The sequence below is a fragment of the Medicago sativa genome, chromosome 4 (assembly GCF_051527215.1).
Source record: "Medicago sativa cultivar Bolivia chromosome 4, Bolivia_mono, whole genome shotgun sequence".
Classification (NCBI taxonomy): domain Eukaryota; kingdom Viridiplantae; phylum Streptophyta; class Magnoliopsida; order Fabales; family Fabaceae; genus Medicago; species Medicago sativa.
The window spans coordinates 70,648,760-70,666,405 of record NC_140752.1 but is presented as its reverse complement, the minus strand read 5'-3'; the positions used below and the strand labels follow the sequence as shown (position 1 = coordinate 70,666,405).

General features: G+C 32.9%; 3 protein-coding genes across 4 annotated transcripts; 2 read left to right on the top strand and 1 right to left on the bottom strand.

Moving 5' to 3' along the window:
* Positions 1 to 463: 463 nt before the first annotated feature.
* On the top strand, positions 464 to 3,617 carry LOC146931401 (zinc knuckle (CCHC-type) family protein). The gene is made up of 5 exons (XM_085702901.1): positions 464 to 830; positions 916 to 1,038; positions 1,990 to 2,092; positions 2,650 to 2,756; positions 3,213 to 3,617. Exons 1-5 carry the CDS (start codon positions 522 to 524, stop codon positions 3,423 to 3,425), a joined length of 855 nt encoding a protein of 284 aa, XP_085559027.1. The 5' UTR covers positions 464 to 521; the 3' UTR covers positions 3,426 to 3,617.
* Positions 3,618 to 4,190: 573 nt separating this feature from the next.
* On the bottom strand, positions 4,191 to 9,239 carry LOC146931400 (uncharacterized). 2 transcript variants are annotated; one of them, XM_085702900.1, is made up of 5 exons: positions 9,162 to 9,239; positions 8,131 to 8,239; positions 7,637 to 7,737; positions 5,358 to 5,619; positions 4,191 to 5,224 (listed from the first exon to the last, which is right to left on the bottom strand). In XM_085702900.1, exons 4-5 carry the CDS (start codon positions 5,548 to 5,550, stop codon positions 4,488 to 4,490), a joined length of 930 nt encoding a protein of 309 aa, XP_085559026.1. In that variant the 5' UTR covers positions 5,551 to 5,619; positions 7,637 to 7,737; positions 8,131 to 8,239; positions 9,162 to 9,239; the 3' UTR covers positions 4,191 to 4,487. The 2 variants fall into 2 exon arrangements, with proteins under 2 accessions (XP_085559026.1, XP_085559024.1); XM_085702898.1 differs by having other exon boundaries at positions 5,358 to 5,605.
* Positions 9,240 to 14,412: 5,173 nt separating this feature from the next.
* CYP86B1 (cytochrome P450, family 86, subfamily B, polypeptide 1) lies at positions 14,413 to 16,961 on the top strand. The gene is made up of 2 exons (XM_085702896.1): positions 14,413 to 15,741; positions 16,305 to 16,961. Exons 1-2 carry the CDS (start codon positions 14,440 to 14,442, stop codon positions 16,710 to 16,712), a joined length of 1,710 nt encoding a protein of 569 aa, XP_085559022.1. The 5' UTR covers positions 14,413 to 14,439; the 3' UTR covers positions 16,713 to 16,961.
* Positions 16,962 to 17,646: the final 685 nt, after the last annotated feature.

Genomic DNA, 17,646 nt, shown 5'->3' with positions numbered 1-17,646 from the left:
GCCCTACAACTATTTCATATTTATCTATAGCACTATTTTTTCGAAACAACTATTTCATATTTATCTCTTCTTTTTTCCGAAACAACTATTTCATATTTATCTATAGCCCTATTTTTCCGAAACAACTAAATCTAACCCTAACCCTAATATTTTTCCCCCATTTTTCCCTCCACTTTTCTAAGTCATTGGATCTTGCACATTTAGGCGCCATTCAATATTAGTTATTGATCATATTTCATATTTATCTCTTCTATTTTCCGAAACAACTATTTCATATTTATCTCTTCTATTTTCTGAAACATCTTACTTACTAAAACTTAACCCCTAAAGCTAACCCCGTGAGACCCGTGCGATGCACGGATCGGCGTTCTAGTTGTATTTAAGTATTTTTTTCCTTTAAAAAAACCTAATGATTTTCCCGCCATTTCCCGCGCAAGTACCAGAGCAAAATCTCATCTTTGATAAATCCCATTTTCAATACACATTCGAGACAGAGAGAGAAGGAAAGAAGAGAAGAGAAAATGTCAGGATCCGGAACAGCAACAGGTTGTTACAAATGCGGCAGACCAGGTCACTGGTCACGCGACTGTCCTTTCACTGCCCCCAATCCCAATCCAAACCCTAACACCACCACCTCCACCGCCGATCCACCACCACCACCTACCTCCACCTTCAAACCCTCTGGACCCAGATCCGCCGTCGAAAAGCCCAAAAAGCCCCCTCGCACCCGTCCCAAACTCACTCCCGAGCTTCTTCTCTCTGATGACGGCCTTGGTTACGTTCTTCGCTATTTCCCTCGCAACTTCAAATACCACGGTCGCGGCCATGAGGTTGTAATTAATCTCATCTTTTTCTTAATTAATTGTTAATTCATTTTCGATTAATATTAACCGCAATCACTTAATTGTTTGTTAGGTTCGTGATTTGGGTAAGTTGCTTGACTTATACTCTGACTGGCACTCTCGTTTGCTACCTTATTACTCTTTCAATCAATTTGTCAATAAAGTTGAGAAAGTTGCTGCTACTAGGCGTGTTAAGGTTAGTGCTTTCTTCAATGTTGAATTGTACATAATTATTTAAATTTAGCAACTATTTAATTTAGGATTGGGTGGTCTTTTTTTGACATAGTTTGAAATTCAATGGTTTTTCTATATGTTGATTTTGAAGGTGTTTTGTGGTATTGAAAGGATTTTTTTTTATTGTCATATTGATCAAATATTCGGATTGACTGTCTTCTAATATGCTGCAAAGCATAATACTTTTAGTGATTTCAGTATAATCTGGTAGGTTTAAGCAAAATAAGTGTATTGATAAGAATGAACTTTATGGTAAACGTACCAGTGCTTGAGTGATTGAAATGAAGAGAGAGATTTGCCAAATTTCTAGCATAATGTCAGAAGGTTAAAAGTTCAGTGGATTAGTGTTCAGGTGCCAAAATTTTGAGTGTAATTGAAGATGAGTACAAATATGATTAGGGGCCTGACAGTTACTTGGCCACCAATAATAACGAAGCTTAAAAATAAGGACTTTGGCTGCAACTATTATTTTACTCGTGAGTCAACTCTAGGAGACCGCCATTGTCCCCAATTGCCGTTAAAAGGGATTAACTGTCGGCTATTTGCTTGTTGTAGGAAGTAGTTTCTTGCTGTTGAATATGCATGTTAGTCACGTGTATGCAAAGAGGATGTGACATTGACTTATTTAATTTATAAACTCAACATCTGTGTTTCCATAACTATTTTCCATCAATCATCTTCAACTAATGCATATTTTTCTTTCAATTGGTACATGCACGATACAAGTATATAAGTGTTCCAATTCCTCTGCTATGTTTTTATGCTTTTATACACTCACATTGATATGATTTGCCATTGCTCTGTATCTCTCTCCCTATGGCTTTATATCTGTTGAAAGAGTGTGTTTGTTGCATACTTGCATGTCCTTGTTCAAACTTTGTGTTTAACATTTATTTTTACGTCCTCTAACCAGACTAGCCTTAGAGAATTAAGAGAAAGAGTTGCAAATGGTGGGGATCCATCGAAGTTGCGTGAACCACCAGTTGTGGACGACAGCATCCCAGATGGTGAACAAGGTAATCTACTATCAATGTATTTGCACTTCGCTATCAAGGTCTCAAACTCAAAATACATTGCTTGCGTTTGAATTAATAGGTATTTTCTTAGATATGTGGTTGTAAACTTAGAGAACAACAACATCCTATAGTAAAGTTAGTCTAGAAACAATTATCAACTCAACAATTTAACAATGTCGACAAGTACCATTTATTGAATTAATCACCTGTTATAAAGTTGTTCAGAAATATCCTTACCCAGAACGCCTTCCTCTTAATTTTCCTTTTTTCAATTGTATGTGAATTTTTAAATGTTAATTGCCAGAGAGATTACAACCAACAATTGACAATTTGATCATTGAAGCTCACTGGCCAACCATAGGTAGACAAAATGAAGGAATACATTGATTTTGGAAAACTTCGAACTGATTCATATTTCAAACAGGGTAGCCAACTGATTCCATATAGTTCACTGGAATATTGCTATAAAGTTCGACCAAAAGAACTAATTAGATTTTATTTATTTTATTAAGTATCTTTGCTAAGTATCCCTATATTGGATTTTGCTGTATCTGCAGAAAATGGGGAAGCAAGTCATCAAGAGAATGAGATGTTTGCAGAACCTGAAACTGTTAACGACATTCAAGAAGATTTGTTCAATGATATATATGATAAAGCTACCGAAGTGAGTTTAATTTCTTTGCTAAGTATCATCATGTAAGAAGATCTATTTGTTTCTTTGTTAAAACACATATGAACATTTTCTTTTGTGAAAGGAAATCTGTTAAAACACTTTTGGTAACGTCTTCATTATATGACCATTCTCACAAATTTGTGAGTAATCTGAATTGTTTGGCAAATGTTTAAGTCAGTCAGATTTAGTTTTTATCCTTATCCAGAAGTGTGTTATTAATGATACAAGGGTAAACATTAATCTCTCAAGACTGTTGTATTCTTTCATTAGAGACTATTTGAACGTCTGGTTTATACTTTTTTTTTCCTTCTTAAGTCTCTAGATTTCTTGTAATTATTCCTTTGTTATGAAGTCAGCATGTAAGATGCCATTATCACTTCTATTTAGTGATAAACCAAATCGTAAACAAGGATCTGATCCTAAGTTTGTAATGCCTTTCTATTGCAGGAACCTTCTCAGCCCGTGCAAAATGTGATTTCTGCGAGTACTGATCCCAAAAGTAGCACAACTGAAAAGACATCAAATGAAGTCCCAAATAATGGAACCAGTCTGTCCAGCAGTGCTGAGATAACAGCAGAGCAGAGAGCCCGTATGGAAGCAAATAGGTTGAAGGCACTAGAAAGGCGTGCAGCCCGAGCCAGCATACCACAGTCTTCCTAGCTTTGATATTCATTGTAAATGAAAATATTATCATTATCATTCTCTCTACTTGTTTAGTTTACTCTAAATCCCGTGATTTAATAGTTGACTTCTGGTGGTCTGGCAGATATGAGTATTTTATATGATACATTGCAATCTTGAAGATTGGCATGTTTCGAAAGTAAATTGGTTGGTGTTAGTTGATTAGCTTCATTTTCTGAGTTTAAATATTGCTTATTTGATCACTTGTTCGGGCACTTTTATCCCTATTTAGATGGTATGATAGTGAAAGTGTCAACCACTTGAAGTTGACTGAAAACCGAGGGAACCATAAGCCTACATTACACATTACATAATAATACAAACAATTGACCCTCCACTTAATGCATCAAAGAACTATAAATCAAGTCTGGTTCTTTAAGTGGTGTTGATTCTGACATCTCTTTTTAGATATCTTGTTTAATAATCCTCTAGAAGTGTTCCTAATAGTTCAACGAAAAAATATTTTACATTGTTCAACGAAAGTATTAAATGTTTTAATTATCTTTTGATGGAGTGTATTTTCAGTTTTAAACATCTCAAAACTGTAATGTCATTCATTCAATTCTCGGCTACCTAAGAAAAGAAACAAGTTTTACATTGAAAGAAAATAGATGGTAGATGCTTCATTGTTTTTGGTGCTTCTACCAGTTTTATACATGTTTGTTAAATGGCACATATACATTATGTTCTTCAGGTTCCTCTTTTCCAACGAAATGAAAACAAATAATGTTGGCAATCTCAATCTTAAAATGAACCACCTGTAAAATATAACTCATATCATCTCCACTTTTCTTCTCAAACACTTCTACCAAATCCTACCTTGATCTGTTTAGTTTAATTATAATGTTAGATGTGGATTTTGACATCTAAAATAAGTAAATAACCAAAATCAAAACTTCAAAATTTGGTCATATATCATGCTTCATCAATCACAGAAAAGACATGACCTCATTCTAACAACTTTGAGATGATGTACAAATAATGGAAAAGAATAAATGATTTCATTTAGCCACCGCGATTTCATCAAGTTGTTGGCTAATTTCACTCTTTTATAATCTCTTCTTCGTCTACTGGAGCATACCATTCAGGACACCGCTTCGTGTTGCTCAGCCTGTAGTTCAAGAGAAGTTCCTCATCTTGAAGAGCCCTAGTTGCTACCAAAACAACAGTTTTCAGGGTAGTAGGAACATGTGATTCATTATTTCTTGGAACTCTAGATTTGAACCAGAAACTGCCAAATCTTTTCATATTTTCTTCTGTTGCATTTCCAAATAATATATTAGGAATATAAGCTCTCATGTCATTTTCAATCAATGGAAAGTCATAAGGGCAAATCATGACATTTGGAAGCATCCCTTTTGAAGGGTGATTAGCAAAATGTGCCAAGGCTAATGGATTTCTGCGCTCCAGTACATCATTACTATTATCTACTTGAGAGCCTTTCTCATCTACCATTTTTCTACCATTCCACAATTCTTTCTCGTCACCTCCGAGATCCCAAGGTTGGGCGTCAATGACATTCCCATCATGTCTTGTAATCAAATAGGGGTTCTGCTCATCAAGATATCCAGGAATATGATGATAATAAGCTGGAGAGTAGACTACACCAGGATAAAAGGCTACTACGGCACCAACATCTACTACACCATCTAAAAATAGACCTTGGCCAGCGTCCTTGTGAGATATTTGAGAAGGTTTAACATTAAGCGTGTAGCCAAGTTCATCCTTTAGTTTCTGTGATAGTTCAACTTGGCTTATCGATCTTTGTTTCGGGACACCTGTGCAATACATCAATAGCAAATGAATAGAGTAAATTAGGCAACATTTATAAAATTTGACAGTAACATTTCATAGTGACTGTAGAATAGGTATATTTAACCAGGATTGTTAGTTGGTGGGTCACACACTTACCATTGGCAGATCTAAGATCACTATGTTGAGGTAAAATCTTTGTTTGTTGAGATAACTCGAAGGAGACGTCATTCACCTTCTTTTCATTTGGAAGGAAAACTTCATCCATAAATGTGCAAAATGCTTTAATTTGAGAATGAACATTTTCTTGTACTACCATTTGTTGATCAACAACAGAGGCTTTGGTGGCCATTTCAATAATCTCTTCTGCATCTGCTTCACTAGCATTCTTCCCCAATCTATTGTAGCTGGAGATTCAAATCTTTGCATGAGCAAAACATGTTAAGATGTTAAAATTTTAAAAATCATATGCACAACAAAATTGAAAAAATCGGCATCAAATACATATAAACTTACAACAACATCAAATCGATAACAATTTCTTGTGAAATCATAAAATGAAGCACCCAAAAAAGCCGCATTCATCGTCACCAACCACAAAAGACAATATTAGCCATATATTTTATTAACATCTAAAGTGATATCCAATGGTTCTATGAAAGGGCAATCTAGGAAATGGTCGGATCCATTGTGGATCAATGACCATGTCCATAACATTCTGGTCGGTTGGAACTTGGGGGGTAGCTCAGTTATAAATATGAAAATCTCGGAATGTTATCTGTATGGCTGCAACTTCAATCATATTGACAGTTGACGATGGGGATTGGGAATGGCTGCCCGCAACTTAAATCATATTGTTTATGGCTGCTAAACTGAGGCATAGAAAGTTGGGTTTGACAGATGGGGATTAGGTATGGCTGCAACTTCAATCATATTGACAGCTGACAATGTCTAAACAGAACCGTCACAAGCTTCTCCTGAAGTATTTCCTTTTCTTTTGGGGCCATGGCCAAAGTGGACCTGTTGTATACAAGCTTGGGTTACTTGCAGACAATAGAAGACATGGTGCGTTCCATGTGCCTCTCCTCAAAGAGTATGAAGGATCCTAACCAACTGTTGTAAGAGAATTGCCAATTTGCCACCCATATGTGACGGAAAAGTCTTACCAACTCCTCATCCTATTCTTTGCACTAGAATCAACCGCAGGAACAGGAGCGGTTAGAGCACTGGGCCCGGATATCCTCAAGAAGATGCCATTTGGGAACCGGTTGACCACTTCCAAGAAGAATATCCAGAGTTTGGGCTTGAGGACAAGCTCAAAGCCGAGAAGAGTAGCGGTGTTGTGGATGCTTTTGTAGGCGGCAATAATAGAGAGAGAAGACGGCAACCTAATCAGATTTTTGTTTTGTTTCCTTGATTGTTTAATTCTATTTTCTTTAGTTGTTTTATTTTCTTTACTTTATAGGTTAAATATAATCAGCATAATCCTATCATTCAGGATCTCTTTCCTTTACTATTAACAGTCTTAAGAAAAACTGTATTCAACAAAAAAGAAATGAAACAACTAACAAGTATTCTCTCATTTTTAGTATCCTTAGAAGGGTCACTGTCTAGGGCATATCTATTTCTCTATCACAATAGGCCACAGGAAAGGTCCTTCCATGTCTATACAAAGGTTCATAACACATTCTTCATTTTAAAGAAAGCATACTACTCTGCCATAATAATAAGTGTCATATTTGCAACGAAAGAAGTTCCAAATTCAGTGTCAATTTATCTCTTCATTGTGGCATTAATTATTTTATTCCAATAGTAAATATTATGTGCATCACTCTCAAATCATTGTACTCTAATTGGTATTTTATGATAATGGTGGTGAATACACCAATGTTTAATAAGTAAGAATATTTTGATAAAACTATTGTTCTCTTTCTTTCATTTATTATAATGGTGAAATAACCTGATACTACTTATAATGGAGCAAAGGGAGAAGTAGAGTTTCCCCTTGGCAAACAATCTCACTGGTTGCCTATGGCGGAAGAAAAATGGCAAAACTCAAATGTATATGTATCTTTGGTTTCTAAAAGACCCAGAGTTTTGAAACGAAGCTAAAATGCTTAAACAACTAAGGTTTTGGAATGGAGGTGCTAATAACTAGTGAAATATTGTGGGCTTTTTCTATCTCTCTTTACCCTTTTCCATCTATTCTACAGCGTAAGATATCATCAAAAGTAACGATGGGATGATTAAATGAGAAGGATCGTATGAGTCTTAGTTTATAAAAAATATTTATGCATGTGCGAAACCAATGCAAACAGCAATACGTTGCATTACACAGTAAGGTAGAAATAAATAAGGAAGAGGATAGGAGAAAAAAAAAAGGAAGCAAGTTTAACGCACCCTTTAATTTTAAATGCAGACAACAGATGCACACTTACCTTGTATAAAGGAACAAACGATTAAGATCAATTTCATACTGTAGTTGTCTTGGATCCCTGGCAAAAGAAAAAGTGGGACTTTTCGCAAGGGTTTTCACAGCCTGGAAACAAAATTTAAACCAAGACTTTTGTAATAAACTTCAAAGGATGCACAACAGATATAAAAAACTAAACTTTAGATTAGCGTAAAGCTGAAGAGAAACGGTAAAACATAATTTCTGCAAGCACTGTCTAATACTATAACCGTAAAAAATTAAGATATCAGACATCCATCGTATAGGTTTTTTCTAGTACAGTGGATTTTACTCTACTGGTTGAACAAAAGATATTATGCTCTGAATGAGCTTTCCTTATTCAGTCAAGACCATTTGCCATTTATCAGGGCAGCAAGATTAAAACATCATTTTTACAATTGTTATCGTTTATACATATCTTGGCATATTCGCAGCAAAAAAGCAATTACTTTTCAATTCATACATAAGATAAGAAGATACCTCTTGAAATTTCTGAAATAAAAAAGCCATCTGATTTGAGGGAAAAGGACGCTCCTATTGACAACCACGCATGTATGTTCACACAATAGTTTTAGATGCCAGAAATGTACTGTCAGGTAAAAGAATGGCTCACAATCAGTTATAAGGTGGCTACTTGAGTAAGAAAATAAATGACATCAGCAGAAAATTAATTTGGGCTATATAAAATAATGGACAGCTCAAGCGGAGATAAATAAACTAAAATAACAACAAAAATAAGAAGGTTACTGGTAATACAGAAACACAACGTTTCTATAAACATCTTCTAAGCAACCTATCAATGTGACACTACCTCTTTAATAACCCTTTCTCCCTCGATACAATCAGGTTGTCGCCCATAGCGCTACTACACATATTGTCAATTACGCGATTTAGTACTAAGTGTTGTCAAATAACAACTGTAGCAGACTATATTGCAATCGAATTTAAACAAATTGTTATTTTCTGCAGTATATCATCGACAACCTTGGAAGCCGCTCAACTGAGCTAATTGTCGATTCGAGTTCCGAACTATGTTTGAGTTGGCCCGGTTCATCACCAGCCCTACTCTTGTTGAATACGAATTGCATTCAGTTCTATTATCTCAGTTGAGAGAATATTTATTCCTAACCCATTCTCCTTACATGTTTCATCTTTATTCCTCATCAATGTAGTAGCATCATCATAATAACATTCACAAAATTCAAAACCTATAACTTTAGCAAACTAAATCCAATGTGATTCCCTTAAAAGAATATTGGTCTAAAACTTCATTCATTAAAAATATCATTTTTCATCTTTCAAAATACATAGAACTGTTGTACCAGATAAATAAAAAACTAAACCCATTTTTTCATTATAAAAAAAAAAAGAAAGAAAGAAAAAAACTCCAATATTCAACACAGCACCAGGTTCAAATTTCAATAAGAACATTAGAACTAATTTAACGAGTAAAACAGAAAAATAGAATGTGGGTATTAACTAATCAGAGGTGAAAAGAGTAAAAAAGGAACCTTTGAAAGCGAAGAGCTCAGGGAACAATCACCACCATAGCCACCCTTGACGCAACGCTTGTGAAATCGACCAAAACTACTGTTTTTTTTTTTTGCAGCTGTTAATCTTTGATGATGTTTTTTTTTTTCCGACAAAAACATATGTTAGGACTGAAACATTTTTTCTAGTACCAAAACCTAGGATTTGCTTTTAGCATCTCCAAAGTTTACTCATACACCTTCACTTTTTTTTAAAATGTTAAATCAGAAATTTTTGAAACATAATTTCTTAATAATATAATTTCTAGATTTTTTTGTCCACGCAAACATCAAAATATATATTATTTAATTATTTTAAAAATACACATTATTTATTCTTTTCTCTTTTCTCTTTTGATATGGCTAAATATCGTGTCTAAATGATTGTAACCACAGAAGACTTCCTCAATACAAAAGTGATTTTTTTGATAAAATGATTTTTCTAAAAATCCTAAACAAACACTTAAAAATGAAAAAAGTGATTTTTTTAAGGATAAAAATATATTTTTTTTTGAAAAAAACCTGAAACAAACGCGCCCATAAATTGTTCTAACTAATTTGTTATTTTATTTTGCTAATAAAATAATAATTTGTTATCATTACTCTTTTTTTACGCTTAACTGCGGAGTTCTGATGGGATCCGGTGCATTAGTGCTGGTATGATCGCACCTAAAAGTAAAGCGTTGTAATTGTATATATGAATTTAAAAGTTTATTTTTCATGAAAGACTTCAAATTACGCTAATTAAAGAATAGAGTGTTAGGTTGCGTTAATTAACGAAAAAAATGAAATACAATCGAAATTTATTTTTCAAAAACAACGTAAAATTACGCTAATTAACAAAAAGAACACGAAATTTTAGCAAAAAGAGGTGCAACACAAAGACTTCCCAGGAGATCATCCATCCTTTGTTATTTTATTTTGCTAATAAAATAATAATTTGTTATCATTACTCTTTTTTGTGCTAATAATTGTTTTTTGTCAAGTAGTCTAATGGTTAGTTTTTTGTTTTGTCAAGTAGTCTAATGGTTAGAATTCACCTTTTTTAATGTGAATAAGTGGGGTGTCCGGTGCATTAGTGCTGGTATGATCGCACCTAAAAGTAAAGCGTTGTAATTGTATATATGAATTTAAAAGTTTATTTTTCATGAAAGACTTCAAATTACGCTAATTAAAGAATAGAGTGTTAGGTTGCGTTAATTAACGAAAAAAATGAAATACAATCGAAATTTATTTTTCAAAAACAACGTAAAATTACGCTAATTAACAAAAAGAACACGAAATTTTAGCAAAAAGAGGTGCAACACAAAGACTTCCCAGGAGATCATCCATCCTTTGTTATTTTATTTTGCTAATAAAATAATAATTTGTTATCATTACTCTTTTTTGTGCTAATAATTGTTTTTTGTCAAGTAGTCTAATGGTTAGTTTTTTGTTTTGTCAAGTAGTCTAATGGTTAGAATTCACCTTTTTTAATGTGAATAAGTGGGGTGTCCGGGGTTCGAACCTCGGCCCCTGCATATAACAATGTATGTCCCTGCTACCTGAGCTATGCTCACGGGGATTGTGTTGATAATTGTTATCATTACTCTATCTATTATTTATACAAATGAAATAAAATAAATATCTGGTCTAGTAAGTTAAATAATATAATGGGTTTTGTGTAAGATTAAAGTTGGGAGTCAAGACAAGAACATTTGAGTAACAAGAACCTTTTGGAAATAACATATATGTGGTCTGTATTAGGTGAGCAACATTCCTTTCCGCCTAATCCACGTTCCTTCCTTCCTAATCCTGCTAATGCTCTGTTTGATAATAAATCTATTTTGTAATAACTAACTTTTTTTTCTTTCTAACTTATAGCGTTTTATAATAAACTACGTAGACTCTGTTTGGTAAAAATAAGGTATAAGCTAGCTGGTAGCTGATAAGCTAACTGATAGCTGAAAAGCTAGCTGATAGCTGATAGCTTATAGCTAAAAAGCTCACTTTTTAAAAATAATGTGTTTGGTAAAATTAGTTGTTGAAGTGACTGATAAGTATAAAATGACATTAAAGGACATGTTTTTTTTTTTAAGTTATATATATATATATATATATATATATATATATATATATATATATTACACACACATTTTTTCTAATGTATTTATTTTTTTAATATTTTAATATATGATTAAATATGTTTTTGTGTTCCCTATAAATATTCAAACTTTTGGTCTTAGTCTCCATAAAAAATTTCTTCAACTTTTAATCCTCAAAGAAATTTAACCGACAATTTTGATCTCTGCTTTTATGAATCTCAAAAATAAGAGGAAGGAGGAAACAAAATGTGAGCTAGAATATATAAAATTTTACAACGTATAATAGGCCAATTATTTATTGTTTGGTGTACAGTAGGCTAGTTATAACAATATATAAAGCATTTCTTTAACAAAAAATACATATATATAACGTTCCTTAGAAAAAAGCGTGGCAGTTTTTCTTTTTTATTTTCTTTAAGGGAAAAAACGTGGTAGTTATAAACATGAACATGGGGTAGTTGTTTTATTAAAATTAACTAATTTAAATTAATAGGGTTAAAATTGGAAGAAAATATAAAAAACTACCAGCTATAAGCTCAAAAGCTACTTGAAATAGCTTCTCAAAAAAAAACTATAAGCTCGTGAGAAAAGTTTGTTACTAAACACATCACGTTTTCATCCAACAAGCTTATAAGCTAATCTAAGAAGTTATAAGCTAGCTTTTTTGTGTTACCAAACACAGCCGTAGTGCTAAAAATAAATAAATAATAAACTACGTTAAGTAGATTATAGTTTGTCATTTTTTCCAACATATCTTTGAATGTCATTAAAGTTAATTCAATTATTCCCTCAAAAAAAAAAGTTAATTCAATTGTTAATTTTATTAATTAAACACTACAAATTCTGTCATCGTGAGCTTAACTCAGTTGGCATGGACAATGCATAATATATGCAAGGTCCGGGGTTCAAACCCCGGCCACCACCAAAAAACACTACAAATTCAATCAATTAACTTATTCACTGTCCTCGTGAGCTAAGTTCAGTTGGTTGGGACTGTCCTCGTGAGCTAAGTTCAGTTGGTTGGGACAATACATAATATGTAAGGTTCGGGGTTCAAACCCCGACCACCACCTTCACTGTCCTCGTGAGCTAAGTTCAGTTGGTTGGGACTGTCCTCGTGAGCTAAGTTCAGTTGGTTGGGACAATACATAATATGTAAGGTTCGGGGTTCAAACCCCGACCACCACCAATTATTCACTGTCCTCGTGAGCTAAGTTCAGTTGGTTGGGACTGTCCTCGTGAGCTAAGTTCAATTGGTTGGGACAATACATAATATGTAAGGTTCGGGGTTCAAACCCCGGCCACCACCAAAAAATTAACTTATTCACTATCAATTATTAGTTGATTTATCAGTTATCCGCTATAAATTTTAGTTGATTTATCAGTTATCCTCTATAAATTTTAGTTGATTTATCAGTTATCCGCTATAAATTTATTAGTTGATTTATCAGTTATCCGCTATAAATTTATCGGTCATAAATTAATTTATTAGGGTTATCAGTTATCCGCTATAAATTCATCCGTCATAAATTAATTTATTAGGGTATTAGGTACCCGCTATATTTTAGGATATAAAAATTCCTTACATATTTTGTCTTTATCTTGTAAAAAAAAAAAAAAAAACTAAGAAGTTTTACAAAATGTTTACTTGAATTCATGCCATCCAAAATAAAATATAAACAAAATTTGAGTAAATAACGTATACTAAGAAAAATAGATTTCTAAAACATATAGTTGAACATTCTCTCTCTGTACTGCTTTCTTAATCGCCTTAACTTAATGGAACGCTTCTTTATTAAGCAAAGGAGTGCTTTGCTCAACACATCCCAAGTTAGTTACGGTAAGTATGAGTATTAGAATCTGATACAAAACTACACAAGGATAAAATAAATGTACAGGAAGATTATTGCACGTTTTTATTTGACATTACTATGCAAAAAGAGCACGAGTATGAATCCTAAACATGTGAACCAAGTGTCTCTAAATTAGGATACATGCTCCAAAGTCTACACTCGATATTTGATAATTGAGTAGCTAAAAAGAACATGTTTTACACAATAGTGCACATGAATTATAATTCAATGTTTATATTCGTCAATCACTGTAAAATATTGAAAAAAAAAACAATTAATTACATCCATGATTGGGGCATTAAAATTAGAATAATGACGTAGAGTATCGAAAATTTAAGAGTCAGATTTTTAGTGCCCAATTTATGGATGTAATTAATTGATTTTATTCAATATTTTATTTAATCACGTGTATTTATTAATTTTTACTTTGTAATGCCTCTATAACTTGGTTAGCAAGTATTTTATTTTACATAATTTAAATAATATAAAATTCTCGTTTAAGATATATATATATATATATATATATATATATATATATATAGGTAAAATATAAAATTTGGTGCCTTTGAAAATATGGTGCCCTGGGCTGCCGCCTCCTCGGTCCATGCTCAGGGGGCCACCCTTGCATAATTTTATAATTTAACATTTCGTAAATGACATAATTATGATTTAGCAAATAATTTATTGTCAAAATGTAATGATATAAAATTATTTACGAGATCTATTAAGTAGCTTTTTTTGTAGATGTTGGAATGTAGTGATTAAATACTTATTTAGACATTTAAGTTAAAAAAATATAAATAAATGATATACACACGTGTACTTAAACAATTTTTTAATAAAAACACTATTGAAGATGTTCTAAAAACACTCATTAACATTCTCTTAAAATTTATAATGATTTTATATATTTAAAACAAACAAATGAATATTCATACTTATACTTATAAGCAATAATCTTAAAGAAACTTGTAACACTACTAGAATTTTGCAAACAAACTCCTGCTTAGGTAATCCGCCTCATCAACTTCCCATCCTACAAATCCCTTTGGCAAACTCTTATTTGACACTCAAACCTTCCACCCTACATAAATTCCTTTTACCATATAATCTGTACCAACAAGCAAACATTCCTAAAATGAACTATTCCTCGGATACACTTCAAATCAAAACCCAACTTGCAAACATTTCAGCTCACCAAATCAAACCACTTATGCAAAATCAACCACGCCAAGAAAACACACCTCATATGTTATAACTAACATACATATATGACTTATGCTCAACACCATCAATATTAGCATTATTATCAGTCCTTACAACATGCATTTTCACATTCCCTATCTTTCAAACACCATGACCAAATCATCCAATATCAACTTCACCTCCTCCAACTCCTCCTCCTCCCCTCTCGCCGCCGCAAATTTTAATTTCAACATGGTCTATTCCATTAGTCTCTCCCTCTTACATGACATCCAAATCCTAGAAATTCTCATTGCAATTACTCTCTTCATAATCATTCATTCACTTAGACAAAAAAAACATCATGGCCTACCTACTTGGCCTTTTCTTGGCATGTTACCTTCTTTGATCAATGGTCTAAGGACCAACTTGTATGAATGGATCACAGACATTCTTAACAAACAAAATGGAACTTTTAGATTCAAAGGTCCTTCTTTCAGCAGTCTCAACTGCATAGTCACTTCTGATCCTCGAAACCTCGAACACCTTCTCAAAACCAAATTCATTAACTTCCCTAAAGGAACTTACTTCAGAAACATGGTAAGAGACTTACTTGGAGATGGTATATTCAGTGCAGACGACGAAACATGGCAAAAACAAAGAAAAACAGCGAGCATCGAGTTTCATTCGACCAAGTTCAGAAATTTAACAACTGATTCTTTGTTTGAGCTTGTTCATTCAAGGCTCTTACCTGTTTTAGATGAATCCGTTGATAAAAGGATTGTCACTGATCTTCAAGACATTCTTTTAAGACTAACTTTTGATAATGTTTGTATGATAGCTTTTGGTGTTGATCCTGGTTGTTTGAGTCAAAAACTTCCTGAGATACCATTTGCAAAAGCCTTTGAGGATGCAACAGAAGCCACGGTGCTTCGTTTCGTCATGCCTACGTGTGTTTGGAAGTTCATGAGGCTTCTTAACTTAGGTGTAGAAAGAAAACTCAAGAAATCAATTAAAGGGGTTGATGAATTTGCAATGAATGTCATAAGGACTAGAAAAAAGGAACTGTCTTTGGAAGTTGATGAAAAGAAACAAAGATCAGATTTGTTAACTGTTTTTATGAAGATGAAGGATGAGAATGGAAGTGCTTATTCAGATAAGTTTTTGAGGGATATATGTGTGAATTTTATACTAGCTGGGAGAGACACTTCTTCTGTGGCTTTGAGTTGGTTTTTTTGGTTGCTTGATCAGAATGATGAAGTAGAGGAGAAGATATTAGAAGAGATATGCAGGGTGGTGAGTCAGAGAAATGATATAAAGAAAGAAGAATTTGAAAATTCTTTGATATTTAGGCCTGAAGAGATTAAAAAGATGGATTATTTGCATGCTTGTTTATCTGAAACTCTCAGATTATACCCTTCTGTTCCTGTTGATCACAAAGAGGTAATTTTTCAGTTTTTGTCACATCATTCCTTTTTCATTCTAATCCATACTAATATGTCACTTACTATCAATTTCAATTTTGATTAGTTGCTCTCTATTCCTTTTAAGAAAAATATTGTTTCTATTTACCTGTCATGTTCAAATTTGAAAGTTACAATTTTAAAATTATGCTCCTATGAATTTTTTATCAAATTTTAATCTCTACCTTTTATAAAAATGGATATTTTTATTAAATACTCCAGACCTATAATTATTCTTTTGTCAACCACTATTTACCTAACTAATCCTCTGTCACAATCACATCTTGTAATCAAGGCACATGAGATAAAATAATCATAATAAATGAAAATTTCAAACATTGTGTTGAAAATCTAAAAATAATCACTACTGCAATAGAGTCAAATTGTATAGGAAAACACCAACCTGGAAAATCTGTCAATTACAAGTAGAACATCTCACACAATTCAAAGTCATATTAAATGCACCTAGTGGCTAGAGGATATGGAAGCATGCAACTATTAACAACCCTTGAACATGTTCAATTAATGTATGACTTTTTGTAGGTAGTTGAGGATGATACATTCCCAGATGGAACAGTACTAAAAAAAGGTACAAAAGTGATCTATGCAATTTATGCAATGGGAAGAATGGAAAGCATATGGGGAAAAGACTGCAGGGAGTTTAAGCCGGAAAGGTGGTTAAAAGATGGTCGTTTTATGAGTGAATCTGCGTACAAATTCACAGCATTCAACGGTGGACCGCGTTTATGCTTAGGAAAAGATTTTGCATACTATCAAATGAAATATGTTGCTGCTAGTATCATATATAGATATCATGTGAAGGTGGTGGAGAATCACCCTATTGAGCCAAAGATTGCTTTAACTATGTATATGAAGCATGGAATCAAAGTTAATCTCTATAGGAGGGATGCTGCTGAAATTCAAAAACACTTGGATTTGATCATTGGTTAAAATCAATTGATAATTATGCTAATGGCTGATGATGCTATTATTGATTATTATTATTTTTGTAGTTTTTGTTTCATATTTGGAACATATATAAAGTTCTTTATGTGATTAGAGATGTTTGAAGTTTGTTAGTAAAGACTACAGAGTGATGTAGAAACAGAATTGAGTGTGTATAATATTGGAATTAAAGCCTAAATAAGGATGTTCATTGTTGATTGAATTTTTTGGAATGGAATTTGTGAGTAGAGATCATGTTCATTTCTTAAAAGAAATAGACACCTCAATTACTATGATTTTTTTAAGAAGTCAAAAACTATATATTTTGAAGTCACCCCAAAAGCACATTATGTGTCTAAAAGGGATAAAAAACGGTTAGCAAACGAGACAAAAACAATATCACAATGTGGAATAGTCAATACAAACAATTTTTGTTTAAAGTCAATCTCCAATATCAATCTAAAAACAGTTAGGATAAGGAATGACGCTTTGGTTCAATGCAGAGAAGATCTTACGGTTCAAAAAACACTTACAAATGTATTTACATTTAACTTTCGCTAATTGCACTAGCGCGGCTTGAATATCACAACTTCCAAGGTAAAGATCAGACCAGTTACGACTAAACAAACAATTGGATTTGCAAAATTATATTTTATACCATCAACATATTATAAATCATCGTATAATTTTTAAATTAGATATGATTAAAATGATTTTATTTATGATTGAACTGAATGTTTTTTGCACTATGGTAGATATTAATCTCTCGAGCTTGATATAACCATCAAGTGACAAATCTCACCCCTGTAAATTTAACATTATTTCATTGTCGTAGCTTAATTCAAATTGAGAATCATTGAGATTTTTTATCATTTGATTCGAATGCTCTCATTACCAAATGTTAATGATTGACTAAGGACTATAATGTTAAATATTTTTT

Coding starts and splice junctions, on each gene's coding strand:
- LOC146931401 (XM_085702901.1), top strand. CDS start 522: ATGTCAGGATCCGGAACAGCAACAGGTTGTTACAAATGCGGCAGACCA. Junction 831..915: donor ACCACGGTCGCGGCCATGAG/GTTGTAATTAAT, acceptor ATTGTTTGTTAG/GTTCGTGATTTGGGTAAGTT. Junction 1,039..1,989: donor CTGCTACTAGGCGTGTTAAG/GTTAGTGCTTTC, acceptor TCCTCTAACCAG/ACTAGCCTTAGAGAATTAAG.
- LOC146931400 (XM_085702898.1), bottom strand. CDS start 8,160: ATGGCTTTTTTATTTCAGAAATTTCAAGAG. Junction 7,738..8,130: donor TATTTCAGAAATTTCAAGAG/GTATCTTCTTAT, acceptor TTTTGTTTCCAG/GCTGTGAAAACCCTTGCGAA. Junction 5,606..7,636: donor CGTTTGTTCCTTTATACAAG/GTAAGTGTGCAT, acceptor TTGAATCTCCAG/CTACAATAGATTGGGGAAGA.
- CYP86B1 (XM_085702896.1), top strand. CDS start 14,440: ATGCATTTTCACATTCCCTATCTTTCAAACACCATGACCAAATCATCC. Junction 15,742..16,304: donor TTCCTGTTGATCACAAAGAG/GTAATTTTTCAG, acceptor GACTTTTTGTAG/GTAGTTGAGGATGATACATT.